Source organism: Aptenodytes patagonicus, chromosome 6 (assembly GCF_965638725.1).
Source record: "Aptenodytes patagonicus chromosome 6, bAptPat1.pri.cur, whole genome shotgun sequence".
Taxonomy (NCBI): domain Eukaryota; kingdom Metazoa; phylum Chordata; class Aves; order Sphenisciformes; family Spheniscidae; genus Aptenodytes; species Aptenodytes patagonicus.
The window spans coordinates 52728720-52747432 of record NC_134954.1 but is presented as its reverse complement, the minus strand read 5'-3'; the positions used below and the strand labels follow the sequence as shown (position 1 = coordinate 52747432).

The window sequence follows — 18713 nt, the reverse complement described above, 5'->3', positions numbered from 1 at the left end:
AGTTATGTTCAGCTTATTGAAGCTCTGGAAAGTGGCATTTCCACAGAAAGACAGCATGTACCTCAGTGTAAGCTACTCTGTTTGGACTGGTATTACATTGGATGTGCAAAAACCTGCCTTTATTGCACGTTACACTGTATGTACACAATGTAGAACAAAAACCTATGAGATTAAGATGGATCATTACCTGTAAAAAAACATGAATTCTATTCTGTACGGTTTTTCCACAGAAGAAAAAGATATCGCTACCACCATTTCCTTCCACGAGACATTTTCCTCCCCCAACAATATAGCTTAATGGAGAAGAACAGAGAAATTTTGGGTAGCACCAAAATTATAAACTGCACATGTGGAAGCATAAAAAAGTATAAATCAGATGTATTGCCTTTACAAGCAAATAGAAGCAATAAATCTGAAGAATGTCCTCACTAGTCTTAAAACACTAAATTTTCCTGATCTTATTAAAAAAACCCCACAATAAAAACAAAATAACTACAAAAATAAATTCTAAAATACAGAGATGTATCTTTTGATTCATGTAAATAACGGACACATGCAATAATACTACCCCAAAAAGGCTTAGAAACAGGACTGTTTTTTCATTCCACAAAAATTTTCTCCTAGTTTAGCACACCTGCTTCCTTTTAGCTGTTTTAAGGTTATTCTTTTTCTTCTAAGCTCTCATCAAAATCCAGTCATTACATTCAGACGTTAGTCTTAATGAATATGTCACTGGATGTTAAAAATCAAATTCTTTGTGAAGGAAATGGCACTTTGATATTATTAAATAAGTGTCCACAAAGTTTGCAGTTTGTGTGTTCAGATGGATATGTAAATGAATGTAATTAATGCTATAGCTTTCAAATCATGAATATTTATAAACAGAAAATTACTGTAGCTGTCATCCTCATAGGATATTCATCTGCTAGGCTTTAAGAAAATCTTACACAATGAAAAAATTGACAATAAAGTAAACATGGTTGAAAGCAGGCTAATTTCCATTTCCACCAAATCTACAAAGATAGAGTGAGTTTATGTAAAAATTTAGATTTTCCTTTAAGAAGGAATTTTAAAATCACATAAAAGTGATTACAGACTTGTTTTCATTTTCCAGGGACAGCTGGACCTCACTGGAATGATATTCTCTCTTCCAGAAAGGGTTATCTTTCATTTTATCGTTACCGTTCAATAAGGTAATATAAGGCTAACAAAGGATAAGGTCTAATAAAAGACTTCCTTATAAAACAAAAGAAAACTAAATTACTTTGCTTTCTGCTGTGCTCTCTTAACACAGAATATAGAATAGGGTGAAAATATAATGTATTACTCCAAGAGTGTGAAAAGAGTGTGAAAAGATGTTTCACTCATCTAGTGATGAGTGAAACTTTAATCAGTGAGCTCATTTCATAACAGTGCCAAGCTACAAAGGTAATTCTGAAGTGTAAAACAAAAGAAAGTTACTATTTTGTCTGTTCAGAAAGGTGAGTGCCACAAAGACACCAATTAAAACCAAAGTTGGCAGTTCAGAATGTAATTACAAAACTTCATCAAAAATATTTCTCATTAGTCTGGATAAACACTGCATACACATTTCTGCGTCAATTCATTCCATCATTCTTGTCCTGAGGAATCCATAGGAAGGCTGTTACCATTAAGTAGGTTTTGGACACTTATTTCATTGGCTCAGATATGTCTAATCACCTAAGGACAACAGAGCGGTAACATTAAGAACAGACCAGACACTGCGTTTCAGACCAATTTGTTTGAAAGAGAACTGAATGATCAAATCCACCTGTAATAACAGTAAACAAAATACACTTGAAGTCCCACATATGGAAGACTTGCTGCTATATTCTGTATAGGACAATTTTTCAACCATAGCAGTTGAACTAATTCAAAATTTTCCTGTCACTGACACATATCCTAGATTTTGTAGTGGATATAACTGCTTAAAGGAATCTCTTTGCAACATACACAAAAAGTGCGCTGAGAAATAAAAGGCTTTATAAACGCAGGCTTTCATTTTCAGACAGACTCCTGGGACCCCTCATCCACTGGCAAATACAAGACATTCACGTGGCCAACAAGGTACAGGTGATTTTGTCACTGCGCTGCCGCTTTATCTCAGGCCACCCTGCAGCAGTACTGTGACTGGCATCACCAGGGTAGGGAATCTGAATTTCACCTTGTGGGAGACAGCGTAGCTTGGAATGGCTGACAAAGGTATTGCTGCCAGCTGCACGTCCTCCTGCCCAACAGCCCAGATGGCTGAGCTACTTGGGAATCAGTTGCTGAATCACTGCGATTCAGGAGCAGCATTTTAACGCAACTCATCACCAGCGTCAGATTGCCATAAATACTGAGCTGCAAGATGTGGCTGTTCAGCAGCTGATTCGTAAGAAGCTCAGCTGTCTGGGTACCAAGCGAGGTCTGGGCAGCTGGGAGCAGAACCCAGCCCAAGCCAGGCTATGCCCACTTGGGAATCAGAGCCCTTGGATGTCTTGACAGGCACCCCATAAACTCTTAATGCAGACTGAAAGAGAGAGAATTGGAATTGTTTAGACATTGTAAGAAAATGGGAACCTTCAGGATGAAAAATTATATTTATCTATTGAGTACACAAAGATGTATTTAGTCAGAACTACGGGATATGCTCATACAAGATCTTAAGAATTAGATATCCTACTTCCCTTTGTATATTACAGAGGGAAAGGGGATGTGGGAGACATCCTTGGAGCAAAATGCGCTGGTTCAGATGAACACTATTGTATTTTCTTACTCGAGAATGTACAGCTCTGTGCGGAACTGCAATTTCTCATGAAGTTCTAACAGTAAAAATAAATAACAGATTGTGCATCAGAAACTTTTAAGATCAGATCCTATTTTTTTTTGTTTTGCATAATAAACACCAATGTGCAACTGGCCTATGTATTTTATGACTATGCAACCATCTAATTCACCATGTATGTATGTCTCCCTTTCTGAATCTGCTGTGTAACCATTTCAAGGATTTTCTTGAGTGCATTATTGTCTTTACATTATTAACAGTTGAGTTAATTCCCCCGAACTACTCTCATGAGAGCAGTCACTTACAAAATGGTCCAGAAAAAGGATTTCCCTAGAATATATCCGGAATGGAATGGAATATTTCTATTAGCAGCACAGCAGACTCCCCATTATGTTGCGAGCTTCAGTATCAGCAGTACTTCAGGTTCAACGTTAGATGAAGGTTAAGGCAAAATTTAATTCACAGCTTAACTAGCGTTAGACAGATCTGCTTGCAAAAGAAATCCTCTCAGATTATATATTGAACCAAAAACATAGTGAAGATAAGCCCCCAAAATCTAGATTTATTTTTAACACAAACTTGCAAGCTGTACTCCTGAAAGTGAGCAGTATGGTACCCAGTAACTGTGGCGGAAAGTCTAAACATAAGCTAAACACCTGCATAATGTTTGGTCCTAAATCTTCAGTTCTTACAGTTGTAAAAAAAGCCATCTAAGTAAGAAACAATTTTATTCAAAATCCTACTGCACAGTCTGGGACTCTTATGCTGTCCTATACGTGTGTATGTTTAATAAAGAAACTATGATAAAAGCAAAGCTAGCAAACATGAATGTAAAGATCTGGTGAAACAGAGGTTTAACATTCTACTGCAATATTTTTCATCTTCTGATTCTACCCTTTTCATCAGTCCCAATAAATTTGAATTCCCCTTCTACTGTCCAGGTCAGATAGCCAACAAGTACAGTAAAATTCAATGATCATTTTAGATAAATGGTTAAGCCAATCATTTCATCCATTTTTTCAAAAAAGAACACATTTATAAGCCTTGCATTTAATACTCATATTTTTTACTATCTAAAAATAATTTTATAATTACAGGGTTAGAGTACTTAGTGAAGTGAAAGGCCTTTTCAGGAGTGAACAAGTGTATTCACAGTAAGGAATCCAAGTATCTATACATACTCGGATCTAAACAGGCCATCCTTCAATATGACATCTAATATCTTGTTTAGACACACACTCAATGGTCTGCCCCATTTCTATCCTTATAGCAATACACACAGCATGTTTCACTTGTTAGGAATCTGTTTAAAGTGTATTCTTCTTATTTTTCATATGCAAGTACATGTAAACATTCACTTAACGTCAACAATTTTATTGTATGTATCACTTGTACCTACCTGCCTCTGGAGTTCTGCCAAGTTGTAAGGTAATGCACCTTCAGCCAGCGGTGCTATTCTCTCAATATCTGCCAAAGTTAAACGCCTTTACACAAGGCAGAGAAAAACAAATTACTGTTCGATAAAACATCAAACATATTCAATACAGTGTTCCTGGCCTCACCCCACAGAATACATCCTGAGTTTAAAAAAACACCTGTCATATTTGAATGCACGTCTAAGAAGTCTGCTACACTGCAATAAAGAATCCTTGGAGTTAGAAGGGCATTCTCTTCTTGTAGCTCACAAGTGGAGATAAAGGGAGCTTGGATTATTCAAAAGCAAGTTCTTGATTACTAGTAACAAAGGATATAATACACAAATTAAACTATTTCTAGGTATTCCTACCTAAGATTTCACATGCGTTAAAGACCCATATAAAACATCCTCAATACTTAAAGTTAATAATACCAGTGTATTGTAGCCTTTTGGGACTACTGTAATGTATTTTGCTATTTTATATGTATACCTATAATATGACAATTAATAATTGTGCTTGACGTACACAATTCACTTACAAAACCCATGCATACACCAAAGTCAGTTTATATTGAATAAATTACTGTCATGAAATACAATGGAACACACAACTTTTTAAAATTAAGACAAAAATGAGTAGTTTTCACACAGAAAACAGCAAAATAATGATTGTAAAATGATAAAATTATTATGTTACCCAGTAACACTGTATAAATCTGCAAGTTGGTAGAGAATATCTATTTCCAGTGGTGTAACTTGTCCAAATCGGATTGCGGAGTGGGTAAATTCCTCTGGATTTAAAAGGGAAAGAGAAATAAAGCGATTGTGTTATTTGTCACATTTCCTCTTTAAATGCTCACAAATAACTTTAATATCATAAAAATGAAATCTATCACCAAGAAGCAAAATCCATAATGCAAAGGGAAAAGATATCTTTAGGAGAACATCTATCTTGAAACAGGCCTTTTCAACCCAGAGCAAGTCTGACTCCACAGCTCTGATTTACGGTAAGAATTCATCAAAGTCAACAAAAATCCTCATGTTAGCAAGCTTAATAAAACCACACCCACAATTTGTGATTCTTGTTTCTGAAGTTCTGCAAAACAGAACAGAACAGAATAATGGTCCATTATTCACAGCTTTAAGGGCAACTGACTCATCTATTGCCATCACGTTCAGACTTCTTTCTCTGCTAGCTCTGAATGAGCCCAAGCTTAGGTATTCAACTAGCCAAATTACATGACATGTTCATGACATGATTGGCAAGCTAGAGTAAACAAGTCTGAGCAGTGAAAACACAGTAGCTTTTTTTCACAACACAAATCCAAGCAAGGTGTATTTATGCATCTGCACCAAAAAACATTGCTAGGCAATTTGTTAGCACAATTTGGAGGATGGAGGCATTTTATGCTTTCCTTTAGGGACAAAGGTATGCAGAGCATATGAACATAAGCCAAACGAAGAAAAAAAAAGGAACTTGGCATGCTTTTTACCACACATAGGCTTTGCTGGTCCCATCCATACAGGTAATAAAATCAGTGATAAAATCTGTCATAAAATGACTACAAAAGCAATCCACTCATGCCTGCGGCAAGACTGAAATGGCAACCTTTCATATGCACAGGGATTAGCTATGTCCTAACAGACATAAACTACATTTAAAACCACTCAGGCAAGTAAGCATTTAAGAAGTTATAAATTATTACCATTTTTCTAAAAAAGATTTAATCATGGATAAAGTAACTAGAGCTAAAACAACATGGAGGTTACTGATAATGGATTTTCAAACTTAACCCATTCTATCACATTCCCTAGGAACTTTCTATCTCTAAGCAACCATGCATCCCTTTCAAGGAGTGGTAAAATCCTCAATAATATACTGACTTGCAGTTATCCATTCAGACTAATACAGCCAACATGGCTCCTGCCAGAATCCCAATTCTTCTCCTTAATGAGCTAGCTGAAAATCATTAGTAACCTGTGAGGATGAAAATCACCCTTTAAACACTTTCACAGTAGCCCTAACCTTGCATACTATTGCAGCCTCTGACTTGCCTTAACCCATATGCAACACCAGATTACAAATTGGACAGAACTAAAAAATTAATAAAATGTAAGAAATATACTTTACCTTTTGTGACTTCAACATCTTTTCTTGTACCTGCTATATTACTGTATATCTTCCTAACAAGATCCATGTTATTCAAAAGGGCATTAAATGCATTGAAATAGGAGAAGCTGACCTGATGTGAAACAGTTCCACCAGCTACCTTTAAAAATTAAATGAATGCAGTTAAGTGCCTTTTACAACATCTTGTTACAAATTACAGAAACATCCATTTGAGCAAATAAGGAAACAATTAAAGATATCTTTCTACTGCTGTAACTTTAAGATATTCTTAATAGAAGCATGAGGGGAGAATTATTAGACAGGATACTATTTTTTGGTAAAAATTGAACATTAGGAAACGATCAGGAAATAATCATATAAGTAGATTATTATTCAGTTTATCTGATACACACACTAAATGTGTCACTGAGTATTTTTCTAATACTCTCTATTTCTAATAGAGAAATGCACGTAAATGCTATTTTAGATAAAGGCACTAACTGACTTCTTGCATCACATACAGCAGTGACCATTTATTTCAAAGTCTAAAGTTAGTAGATACTATAAATTTGTCAGAAGACAGTATGCCTTATTAGTTAGGCATGGCAAGATTTATAGGTAAAATAGTAAGATAAAAGTTATTACTTTATATTTTATATAATTTTCATTCTTATATACTTTTTATACTATATACTTTTAGTTTATAACTTTTATGTCATTACTTTACCTACAGATCTTGCCAGACTACCACAGCTGTAACCATTCTACCTCTAGAATCTACATACTGATTTTCCAAATTCTGATCTGAAAAAGAAAAGAATGTAAGAGTGTATAAAAGGACAAAACTGTAAGTAGTCTCCACCTTTTGAGATCTGTCATATATTCAAATATAAAAATTAGATGTTTTTGTCCTAAATGAATGTTCTTTCTGTGCTAAGTACTGTTTTGCCCTGCTTCAGTGGAAAGTATAGTAGACTAACTCAAACTGTTTCCAACAGCACTTTAAGCATGTAAACCAGACTGCCAAACTTTTCCACTACTGCAGCCAAGGAGTGCTGCCATGTTTTACCCTGCCCACTCTATGATGAAGGTGATAATCTCTAGCACCAGGGCAGTGATAAACAGGTAGGAGAAGACAAAGTGGGAGAGAAGCAGTAACATCTTAAAACATTACAGCTACTGAACGCTAAATTCAAGGCACTTTTCTTTACACTTACTGAAACTAAATTTTCTTCCACAAATGGAGTTAGCATATGCGAGCGAAGGGTAACCATGATGTCACTGAAGTCCAGCCCAGTTATCATACCACTTTTATTTTTGTCCTTCAACGCAAAGGCTTGTCTTGCATGTTCTGACTGCAGCTCCTAGAATGAATATTCAGAAATAGCAGATTAGAAGCAAATTCTGTAACTCACACTGTTCACAAAACTCTCACTAATTTCAAATTCTTACAGCATGCCTCAATACGTCTGTGCGCGTAGACCACAGCACAACTGCAGTTTAAACTTAAATGCCAGCTCAACTAAAACAAGAAGTCTGCATACTGATTCTATCCACAGATTCATTCCTCTGTCAAAGAAAAGCCTCAATTCAACTGTAAGGAAATACACACTTTGATCTGAGAAATAAACTTCACATACCCATGCCCTGTCTGCTATCTGTTCCTTTATTAAATACTTAACTGCTAGAGAAACTTCCAATATTGATCTTAAAGACTCAAAGTGAGCTGATCTCTTACACATCCAAGATGAAATATGACTAGGCTATTACAGACTAACTCATTGAAAAGTACTTGAAAATAAACAGGAGGATAGTGAAAATTATATAATATAGATTTAGATTGCCCCCAACGGCTACCTCCCATAATGTCAGAAATGGTCACTCATTTCAGGCAATTCAAAACTCCTGTACAACCTGTAAAAACCTTCATATAAAGCACGCTGCAGTAACCTAACCTCAAGATAATAATGATGATTGTGAATTCTATGTCCAGAAAAAGTTGTTTCCTTCTATTCAAGCAAACAATAAAACACATTCAGCTGTCATTCAGACCTCTAGAAGCAGCTAAAATAATAATCATGTTCTGACAGACAGTAAGAAGAGGGCAAACTATCTAGCTTATATCACCTTTACAGTAATTTCTCAAGTCTTATAACCTCAAGATCAAGGTTTTCTAGATTAGGGTGCAACAAGCCTGCTCTGATCCAAGTCCCAAATCCCACAAGATGCTGTTAGACCAAATAAGAAAACCAACCTGATCTAAAAGGAGGGACAACAATATCCAACTTGTGTACATATTGAAATTACCGCAGCCCATACTACCCTTCCCTACTAAAGGTTTTTATTATATGATGACAGTAAGAGGCTACTGTATCTTACATGATAGTATCTTGGAACAATAAACATAAAACCAGAACAGGTATTTATCACTTTGCTCTGGGTTCCCAACAAAAAGATTCTTACTAGCAATCTGTTTCTTTTTCTGCACTAGTGCCCCGAATTTGTGCCTGGGATCACTTAAAATATGTAGTATCAAACGCAGGACACAGTTTATTCCTTGAAAGTAACATCAAGTTATATCGCAGCCTTGAAAGACTGTGCCAAACTCCAGTATCTCAATTTACAATATAGACTTCAGATCCTATCTAGTTAGACATGTTTTTCTAGAATCTGCTCTAGATTTAGATACAGATCAGCACAGGAAAAACATGGACCTGTTGGAGCGGGTCCAGAGGAGGGCCACAAAAACGATCAGAGGGTTCAACACCTCTCCTATGAGGAAAGGCTGAGAGAGTTGGGGTTGTTCAGCCTGGAGAAGAGAAGGCTCCAGGGAGACCTTATTGCAGCCTATCAGTACTTAAAGGGGGCTTATAAGAAAGATGGGGACAAACTTTTTAGCAGGGTCTGTTGCGACAGGACAAGGGGGAATGGCTTTAAACTAAAGGGGGGGAGATTTAGACTAGATATAAGGAAGAATTTTTTTATGCTGAGGGTGGTGAAACGCTGGCACAGGTTGCCCAGAGAGGTGGTGGATGCCCCATCCCTGGAAGCATTCAAGGTCAGGTTGGACGGGGCTCTGAGCAACCTGATCTAGTTGAAGATGCCCCTGCTCATTGCAGGGGGGTTGGACTAGATGACCTTTAGAGGTCCCTTCCAACCGAAGCTATTCTATGATTCAATTTTTATCCTGGACAATAATTACAGATTATATCAAAGTACATCTGTCACTCCCTACTTTTAAGACAGTATGTCCAAAACTATTCTGTACCAAAGGCCAGCTCTGGAAGTGCATAATCTATTTTTCTTCAGGTCTGCTAGACAGAAAATTTTAAGTAATACCATGAGGTGATCACTACATGTTAATTTATGGAATTCGGTGCAATTACGTACAATTCTGCGAACTCCTTTCTCATGAATTATAATGTACATTTCTCCTACTTTCCTCTTCCTCCACCCTTTATAACTGATGTCTTCCTTTACTTCCTTCTAATGTTCAATTCATAATATGTTTTACTGTAACTTTTTGGCTAAGCATGAAGTCCAGTTCTAGGAGTGAGATCCTTTAAAGCCTGATCCCTAGAGGGTGCTTCAGCAACATCTCAGGAAAGCAGATTTGCCTCCTGCAAAGTTGGCTGCATTTAAGACCAAACTCCCAACATATGTGTGGTAGCATGCATGCCAGCGAGAGAAAAAAAGGGTAAGTATTAGGGTAACATTCATAAAACTAAAAGAAATGTTAAAGAAGATAAAACCTTTATATGGAAGGTTATATGGTTAATAACAACTGGTTATATTAAGGATGCAATATTTCTCTGGTAGAGGTTAGTTTTGCTATTAAATTCCTATGACAGAAAAAGTAGACCCTCAATCCAGTTTAATGACAATCAGTAAAATGATTAATTTCATAAACAGTATATTTAGTCCCATTCTTTTATAGGATGGTATTCAAGTTAAAGCACAATGAGTACACCCTGTTTACAGAACTGGTATGGAGAAATAACAGTTCATCATAACTGTCAGGATTAGTATCAGATAATGATTATCACTACCAGAATAAGCTCAAAATTTATAATGGTATTAGTGTATTATTAGAAGCGTAAATGAATTTTAGTTCTACTTTGGAGGAAGGTTAATAACTGACCTGAAGAAACTGAGTGAACTCTGAATAGTTAAGATGCTTCTTCCTGTTATGTCCAAAATGCAGTCGAATGAACTCGCAGTCCCAGTTGAAGGGGATTTGAAGATGAATAATAGTTTGTTCAAATATTTCTTTGACATTTGCTTTGGGGGAGGGAAAAACAACAAGTGAGCTTTGGGGTACAGTAAATCTACAAACATTCCAGGAAGGACACAAACAAATGATGTTTTAAGCAGCTGTTTAAGGAGTGGTTTAGTTTGTTAAGAATAATTGCTAACCAAACCTTTACAGATCTTTTTAAGATCTGCATCACGTTGCCACAACATGATACTTTTGTACTGCATAAAACCTTGGAGCGAGTGTTTTATTTAGTTTTAATTACGAAGCAATTTCCCTCATACATGACAAATAAGAGCTATTTTGCATTCTGATATAAAAATCAATAGTGGTTCTCCATCTCTGCTAGGAGTCAAATTAAGCCCTTTATCAAGAGCACGAATACCTGCATTACAATCTCATACAATATTTGTCATACTAAGTATGGTTTGATTGAAACTTGATTGTTACAATCACACTGTCTGAATATGTCTATTGAAGATAGGTATAAGAAATGCCATCTAAAACATATCATCAACTCAGCAGAAAGCACCTTATTAAAAGCTTTTGATAAAGCCTTAGCACAAAAATCAAATCCTATAAAACGTAATTGGTAGTCTCAGTTATTAAAATGTTTTAAGATAAGTGAAGATAGAGATGTTCTCTTTTAAATGAAGTAAAGAAAAAAACGGTCATTTCAGAATATGGAATTCTCCGTATGTATACTGTACAACTGAAATCTCAATGCCAAATGTATTATCTGAATTCAGTCAAAAACCTCATCTGAAAAAAAAGCGTACATTATTCCTACACAGCATTGCCATGCTGCAAAACAAGCCTGTTTTTTGTGCAGATTATCCAACCACATAAACAGTATAACCGGACATCTACCCATACCACATGAACACTTTTCAAAATCTACCTCAAAGTACCTGAATTGATTTATCAACTAACCTAGAACCTCCTAACAACCAAAACAAAATGTGGCATATAGCTTAAATTTAAAACAAAGTACAAAATATTTTAGCTGAAAACACACCTCTTCTTTTATATGTTTAAACAGTTCTGCTACAAGACAAAATGCAATGAGAAGAACTCTAATATCATTTGATAACTCCATCAAGAGCTATTTACTTGGAGTAAATGTGCTGCTTTCTCCATGCTAAAGGACTACTTGATTCGTTCATTCTTTCAATTTTATAGCCATTCGACTAGTTCTAGATCAAATCTAGGCAAATCACTATATGGCTTTATCTTTTCAGTGAGGAAAGGAAGGGGAATGTTCATAACAAATCTGTCTCAGAACGAGGACATAGAAAGTAGGATTCCTTGGCTAGATCACCTGCTTCACAGTTAGTTTGAGATTACATATTCAAAGGGCAGATTATGGCAAGTAAGTGATTTAACTATAATTTAGCCCTTACTTAAAGGTCAAACATAGACTATAGTCAAAAAACTGCAATTTAAACCATAGTTTCTACTGCAAGGTAGGGTAAACAAGTTGTTTGGGTGAACAAGAAACTTTAAAACCTACCCTGGCTACTTGTAACTGTCCACTTGTATCTATTCACCAGTATCAATATGCAAGGTGAGGGTTAAGAAAATGAGAGATAAAGCACCCAATACATGGTGCTAAACTATTTTATTTTGCGATACTTCCATTGAAAGTCTTGTCTGTAGTAGATTCATTCATCATTGCTAGAGATCAAGGAACCAGAAGTGGTAAATTTAAGTTCCCCACCTACCACTGATTCACTGCAGCTTCTGACCAAATTACCTGGAGTCTTCATGTACTACAAACACAAACAGACCAGTGCAGCTCACTATGGAGCTTGCAAAATGGCACTGAACTGTGAACGGAACAGAAGACAGGCCTGCTTAATTGGATCTGTTGGCTTGGCTACTAATGTACAAACAGGGTGCCAACTAGTGACTACTTACACATCTGTAAAACTGACTTCTAATACACACTGAGTTCTCCTAATAAAAACTTAGGAAAGAACATGCTGAAGCAGTCAGAAAATTTAAATTGTATTTCAATTGTTTCCAATGATTGCTTCTTTTAACTTTAGAGAAGGGTTAAAAAAAAAAAGTCTCACTTTTTTCTTATAAGAAATTATTCATACATGCTCACATAGACAAATCTTCCAATTATTTTAATGAGACTTAAGCCCCTGGTCTTTTCACAACTCTCATTCAAGCATTTAAATGTATACTACTTAAACAACCAAGAATCGGTTTCCTACGCTATTGATTTTTTCGTCTTAAAAACATTTACAACTAGTCATCAACACATGACAAGTCAAGATTCTTCAGCACATAATACTGGTAAATTAATTAATAAATTTATATTCAATAGTTGAGTGTATTGGTACTTGAAGAATCCCAGTAGTGGCTAACTAGCTTTAAAAATATAGTATCCAAATTAGCCTGTTGCTTCTCTGAAAATTGAGGTGCCTTATCCATTTTTCTTCCACAGGCAATCACTCACAATCAGTAATGCATACTGCATGTATTACAGTAGTCTGGGTTTAAGGATATGCTGTTGTATCTAACACAATTAATTCCATGTTGCCTTTGTTTATGAAAGATTTGGGGTACAGGGGCAAACCCATGTACCTGTTGTGAATAACTGACACAGTTAAAACCACTGAAACTCTAAATACAATTTTCCAAAGCCATTTGGGATTCTCAAACATCTCTAGATAGCACTAAAATTTACTTCTACCCAAGAGTAGCGACGCTTTCTTCACAATATATCCAAGAATACCTTTTCAATCCAATTTTGTTGGCTATTCTCTTATATTAAAGGAAATAGCCATCACCACAACTAACAACTCATGTGAGAAGCAGCAGCAACTGGGCAATCACATTTCAGAAATTATACATAATATGATCATCACCTACACTTTCACCACTTTGAATTATGATCAAATGTCCTATTTTTAATTTATTTTTTTCACAGCAGAAGCAAAGCACTGACAACAAAGAAAACAGGTAACATTAAGGTACAGATGCTGGGGTTTTTTGCCTTTTTTTTTTTTTTATCTTCCTCAGTCAAAACCCAGTAATGCTTCTAAATTAAGATAAACTACAAGTACTTCAAATTTCCAACAGAGCTATTCTGCAGGGGGCAAACAGTAAATTATTTTTAAACCCTTTCATTTTAGTATGACATTTTACAGAATGCATTCGTTGTCCCTGTCAATACATGTTGCTCATTTACTAATGTCTTCTCCTACTCTTTGCTCACCTTTCTGCAGTGGAATTCTTTCCTACTGAGCTGATAACTTTCTTTCCAGGCTTATAGCAATGCATTTTCTTCTCAGATAGGCATACAAGTCAGCAGCCTGATGACATACTCAACTTACCATCAGCCCCAGGAACAATAAACCTACTACTCTAGTGCACTAGTACGTTACCTCCAAGGCAACATGCATTCTCTCAAGATTGCTTCAGAATTTCCCCACCCAATCATTTTAAACAAATTATAGATGCCTGGAGCAGCTATCTGCAGGCAGCATACACGACTGGCTCAGCCTCCATCAAACACCGTTACCTATCGGGCTCAGAAAAATGATATAAGAAAAACAAAGTTTTTAGGCAATACTGAATTTCACAGGAGGAAGAAGAATACTGTAAGTTATAAATACTACGATGTCTTGTTGATGGCCCACGTAAGCCTTGAGGTAGTACCTGTTATTTATTTTGACTTATCAGCTCCCCAAGAAGCAGAGTGGAAACCTCACACAATTCCAGTGCCATCAACCTGTTAACAGAGTTTGCCATTCCCTCTCACCAGTGATGGAACATCAATCATGCTTGTTAGAGACACGAAAATATAAATGTGATAGTTTTAAGTACTAGCATAAGTATGCTAAAGGTTTGTTGTTTGATAGGTTTTTTTTTTTTAAATCTGTCTATTCAGTCATCATTTGTACATATTTCAGCCTTAATGTACATAATGCATTTTAATGTATTCTATGTTGCTATTTTTCACTATTTCTGCTAACAGCAAATTTTACATATTTTCACTTTCAAGCATAAAATGAAAAAACACAGTTAAAGGCAAAAAGACTTTTTTGGTAGCACCTGATGCAACAGAAGTGTATTAAGAGTGATCCAAATGTAGATAAAACAGTAATTACTTTGACGTGAGAGCAAAATGACAAGTGGCAGGAAAAGTGAGAAAGCTAAACTAGAAATAGTTACATTGCATTTCTACTCTTATTTTAAAAGGATTAGTGATTCTGTTTAAGGTTAAGATTAGTGACAGCCATTAACAACGAATTGTCAATATATGTAATTTTAATGTGGAGTTCTCCTTTTCCATTCCCTCTTGCTGAACTATGATTCTGAACTTAATACTATATTATTATTATTATTATTATTATTATTATTATTATTATAAAAAATAAGGAGGGGCTCCCATCCTGCACTGCTCACAGGTATTTAAAACTGTGGATTAAACCTGAATCATACAACAGGAAAGAAACAAACAAAACCCAAAAAAAAATGTGAGGACAAAAGAAAGTCATAACATACAGTGATGTTTCCTACATTATCTGCATGTGTTAAGCAGAAGACATCTTGAAAACAGGCAACTAACATATGGCTACCAGGAAGCCAAGAAAAATAGCAGTTATAGTTTACAGCACACTTGATAGAAACATGATGTTTTTCTTATATCCTCAGATCTGTAGCCATGTGATTATGAGATTTTTTCTGTTTACATTTTAAAAGGTTTCCAGCCTTTATGGTTACAAATAATATTTTATAAAGGAGAACTCTTCAGATTAAATCCAAATCCTAGCATTTCAATCCAAATGCTCTTTTGGAAATGGTGGAGGAGTGAGTACTAGAAGTGATCTATGTTTCCTGAAAAATAATACTCAAAAGCAAAGAACTATAACAACATATATTCAACTCCTTTCTCTTGTTCTTCTCACTCACCTTCTTCCAGTGTTCTCAAATTCTATGTCCTGATTAAGGGAAATCTGAACTTTCTCTCCCAGATTAAAATTTGTTTAAGAAAATAGATGATGATCAAGATTTCAGTATCACTGTATACCCAACTTCTGAAACTGTTACATTGATGTTTATTATTTCAGTTCACCAGTATCATGGTAATTTTCACATAGTTGCATTACTAGGTATCCAATCCCCTTACTCCCCCCACTGCCTTTAAAGAAGAGGCCATTATACTCTGCAAAATATTTTTAATTAGCTTTTGAGCTGCAGGATGTTTTTTAAAAGCCTTATGTTCAGTTCCATAAATATTTTGCAATTATCTCCAAAATAATGTAAAAATTCTGAATATAGAATCACCACGAACATGAAGGCAGTAAAATTGTTTCAAAATCTCATTATTTTAGCTCTATCTTTCTATCCATACCAGCATGGGTATTTAACTAAAAAAAGTGTCTCTGAAATTCTCCAGTTTGTCAGAGAATGGCTTTCTTTGTGGTGACTCTACAAGGAAGAACAGCTGGAAACAGCCTCAATTCCAATTAAAAGTGATACAGTCCAGATCATTGTATGGTTTGCCAAAGGGATAAATTACAAAGAATCCTTTTACTTCCAGTTAGACAACCTGTTTTTGAGAGAAGTTTCAGTGATAGTCACAGACTTCACCTTTTAACCACAGTAACGGTTATCTGCTTCAACATCAAAGCAAAACCAAATAGCCTGAGCAGATTAAATATTCAGGTTTGCTTTAACCTGAATTCAGGTCAAAAGACCTGCACAGAATAGCAATAAAAAGAAGCTTCCTTAGTACAATAGCATTAATTTTGTGGAGTGTTTTTCAATATTTTGCTCATGTTAAGTAGCTCAGTCAGTTACATCCCATGATCAAAAAAGCAAAAGTGGTTGTCAGTCTTCTCTGGCTACGGATAGCAACCCATAACAAGACAGACAATGCACGGAAAAAAAAAACCCAACGCTTTTCTTTATCAGCTTTAGGTTTTACCTTTTAAATATTTTATGGTTAAAGCAATATTGTAAGGGCTCATCAGCAACACATTTCCCATAAAATATTCACCTAGGAATCATTTATGAAGACGTACAAGCATTTGATCAGGAAAAGAAATGCTTTTTTTCTATTTCTCCATGATTAAAAAGTCATTTAAACTACACTGTCACTTGTATCAATGGGTTATTAAAACAGTCATTTTATTGCTTTTTATTCACCAAGTTGACAGCAAGTCCAGTGCAGCTGAAACATGTAAAAAGTACTGAGCATGCTGTACAGTTTGCTCATACAAAGTAGGTCAAATTTCATGTTCTTGCAGTGGACCGACTATACAAATATTGCAGCATACTATCTGCACATTTATGGCAGTCATTCATACAGGATTTCTGGATGTCCAAAACTCCTGGAAAAATGTCCCAAAGCAATAAGGAAGTAGATGACATGAAAGCGACAGGCTTCCTGTTTCAACAATCCCAATTAACGTATGATATTGCACAGACAAAGACAAAGACATTGATTAGCACAGCATAGCTGACAAGTATTTCTACCAAATAGTTTCTAAAGAATCGTAAAAACTTTGTCCTCTTCATTTCTGAACTCATAAGACAGAGGTTCTTCTGTAATACAATTTAATTAATAGTTTCCTCGCTGGAGAGTTGGAAGCTAAACTTTTGAAGGGACAAGTGGCAGATTGAGGCTAAAGAGGATTTAGACTTTAGTAAGAAGCTAAAGTGCTCAACTATGGTCCAAGTCCATGTCAGTAAATAAATCCTCAAAAGGAGATGTAAACCCAACTGGAGCAACTTGCTTTCAAATACAGAGCCAGCCCTAAAAATCAGTAAGTACACTTAACTTTTTCCAGGTAACTGAAAATTTGAGTAGATCAGGATATTTTTTGAAAATGCCATAGAGTCATACCCAAATGATTTTGAGACATTATCTTACATCCAGCAAAGCCAGCGTTGGGTTCAAGTTACTGGCCTAACAGACGCAAGTTGATTCTGTGTTCCACTCTCCACCACCTCCACCCCTTGTTCCAGATGCACAGTGCAGAAAAAACTCAGTAAATCCATGTCACTTCTGGCAGGACTTGCTGGCTTGAGTTAGCTTTGGAATCAATGCAATCACATCCACATAGCATTGCATCTGAGCTAGAAAATCTTGACTCACGTTTGCTCCCATAACCAACACGGTTTATCTGCAGACTGAATACATTACACACTCATAAAAGAGAGATTTGTCTGATAGCAATTCTCACACTGATTGGCTAAACTTACTCCATTTCAGTATATTTCTAATAATTTATTTAAACTTTTCACTTTAAGATCTAATTTTATGTATTCTCTTTTTACATGAAACTAAACTCTGTGCCTTTCTGTTTACATGGTGTGAAAATGAAAGAATGCAAGACTCATTTACAAAACAGCCTCCATAGGCCACAAGACTGACTTGGAAATTCTTGGAAATTGACTGCAGAGTTACCAAATTCTGAACCTGTCATATACCATCATTCACGTTTTTCCCACCTTCATTAATTTGTATGATATGCCTATGAAGTAAAAATAAGTAGCCCACGTTACAAACAACAACAACAAAAAAAAGCAAAAAAGCAGCAGTAAATGTGGAAACTGTAGCAAAAAATATGTACCACTGATATGTTACAACATACCATTAAATACAGTAATAATTGCAATATAATTAATTTTGTAAAAACAAGAAACCAATAGTAAATTTTAAATTTCCTAAAGAGTTTCCTAGTCAAGTTCTATCAGCGAGAAAGATATGGAAAAAATTGTGCCATTTTCTGTTTTACAGTTTCTCTTGTTTGTGTTGTTCTTTTAGCCTTTAATATAATGATGTGCTCATAAAAATAACAATCCGCAGTCTGATTGAGGAATCTGTATACAATCTGAAATTACTTTTGGCTCATTTATGGAACCAGCTATTTCAAGTGTGTTCACAAGAGCTACAAAGTGCATATCCCCGTTTTGTGAGATTTTTAAATATACCGTCATTAACATGGTCACACTGATTGTAGTAGTTTGTCTACTTCCTAATGACTGCATTTACTGACTTCACCTTCACTTAAGTTCTAAAAGATTTTCTTTTCAAGATGTGTATCCAAATTGCTTAGTATTTGACCCTTCAGTTAATGATGTAATTTAACAGACATCGTAAGTCAAGCAGTTT

General features: G+C 35.5%; 1 protein-coding gene across 1 annotated transcript in view; it reads right to left on the bottom strand.

Moving 5' to 3' along the window:
- SLC25A12 (solute carrier family 25 member 12) overlaps nucleotides 1-18713 on the bottom strand; it is a 50961-nt gene that overhangs the window by 19819 nt on the left and 12429 nt on the right. Inside the window, exons 5-9 of the mRNA XM_076342624.1 lie at nucleotides 10457-10596; nucleotides 7533-7679; nucleotides 6337-6475; nucleotides 4903-4996; nucleotides 4188-4272 (exon numbers count right to left, since the gene is read on the bottom strand). Coding sequence (XP_076198739.1) covers nucleotides 4188-4272; nucleotides 4903-4996; nucleotides 6337-6475; nucleotides 7533-7679; nucleotides 10457-10596 — 605 coding nt within the window. The remainder of the gene's footprint in view (nucleotides 1-4187; nucleotides 4273-4902; nucleotides 4997-6336; nucleotides 6476-7532; nucleotides 7680-10456; nucleotides 10597-18713) is intronic.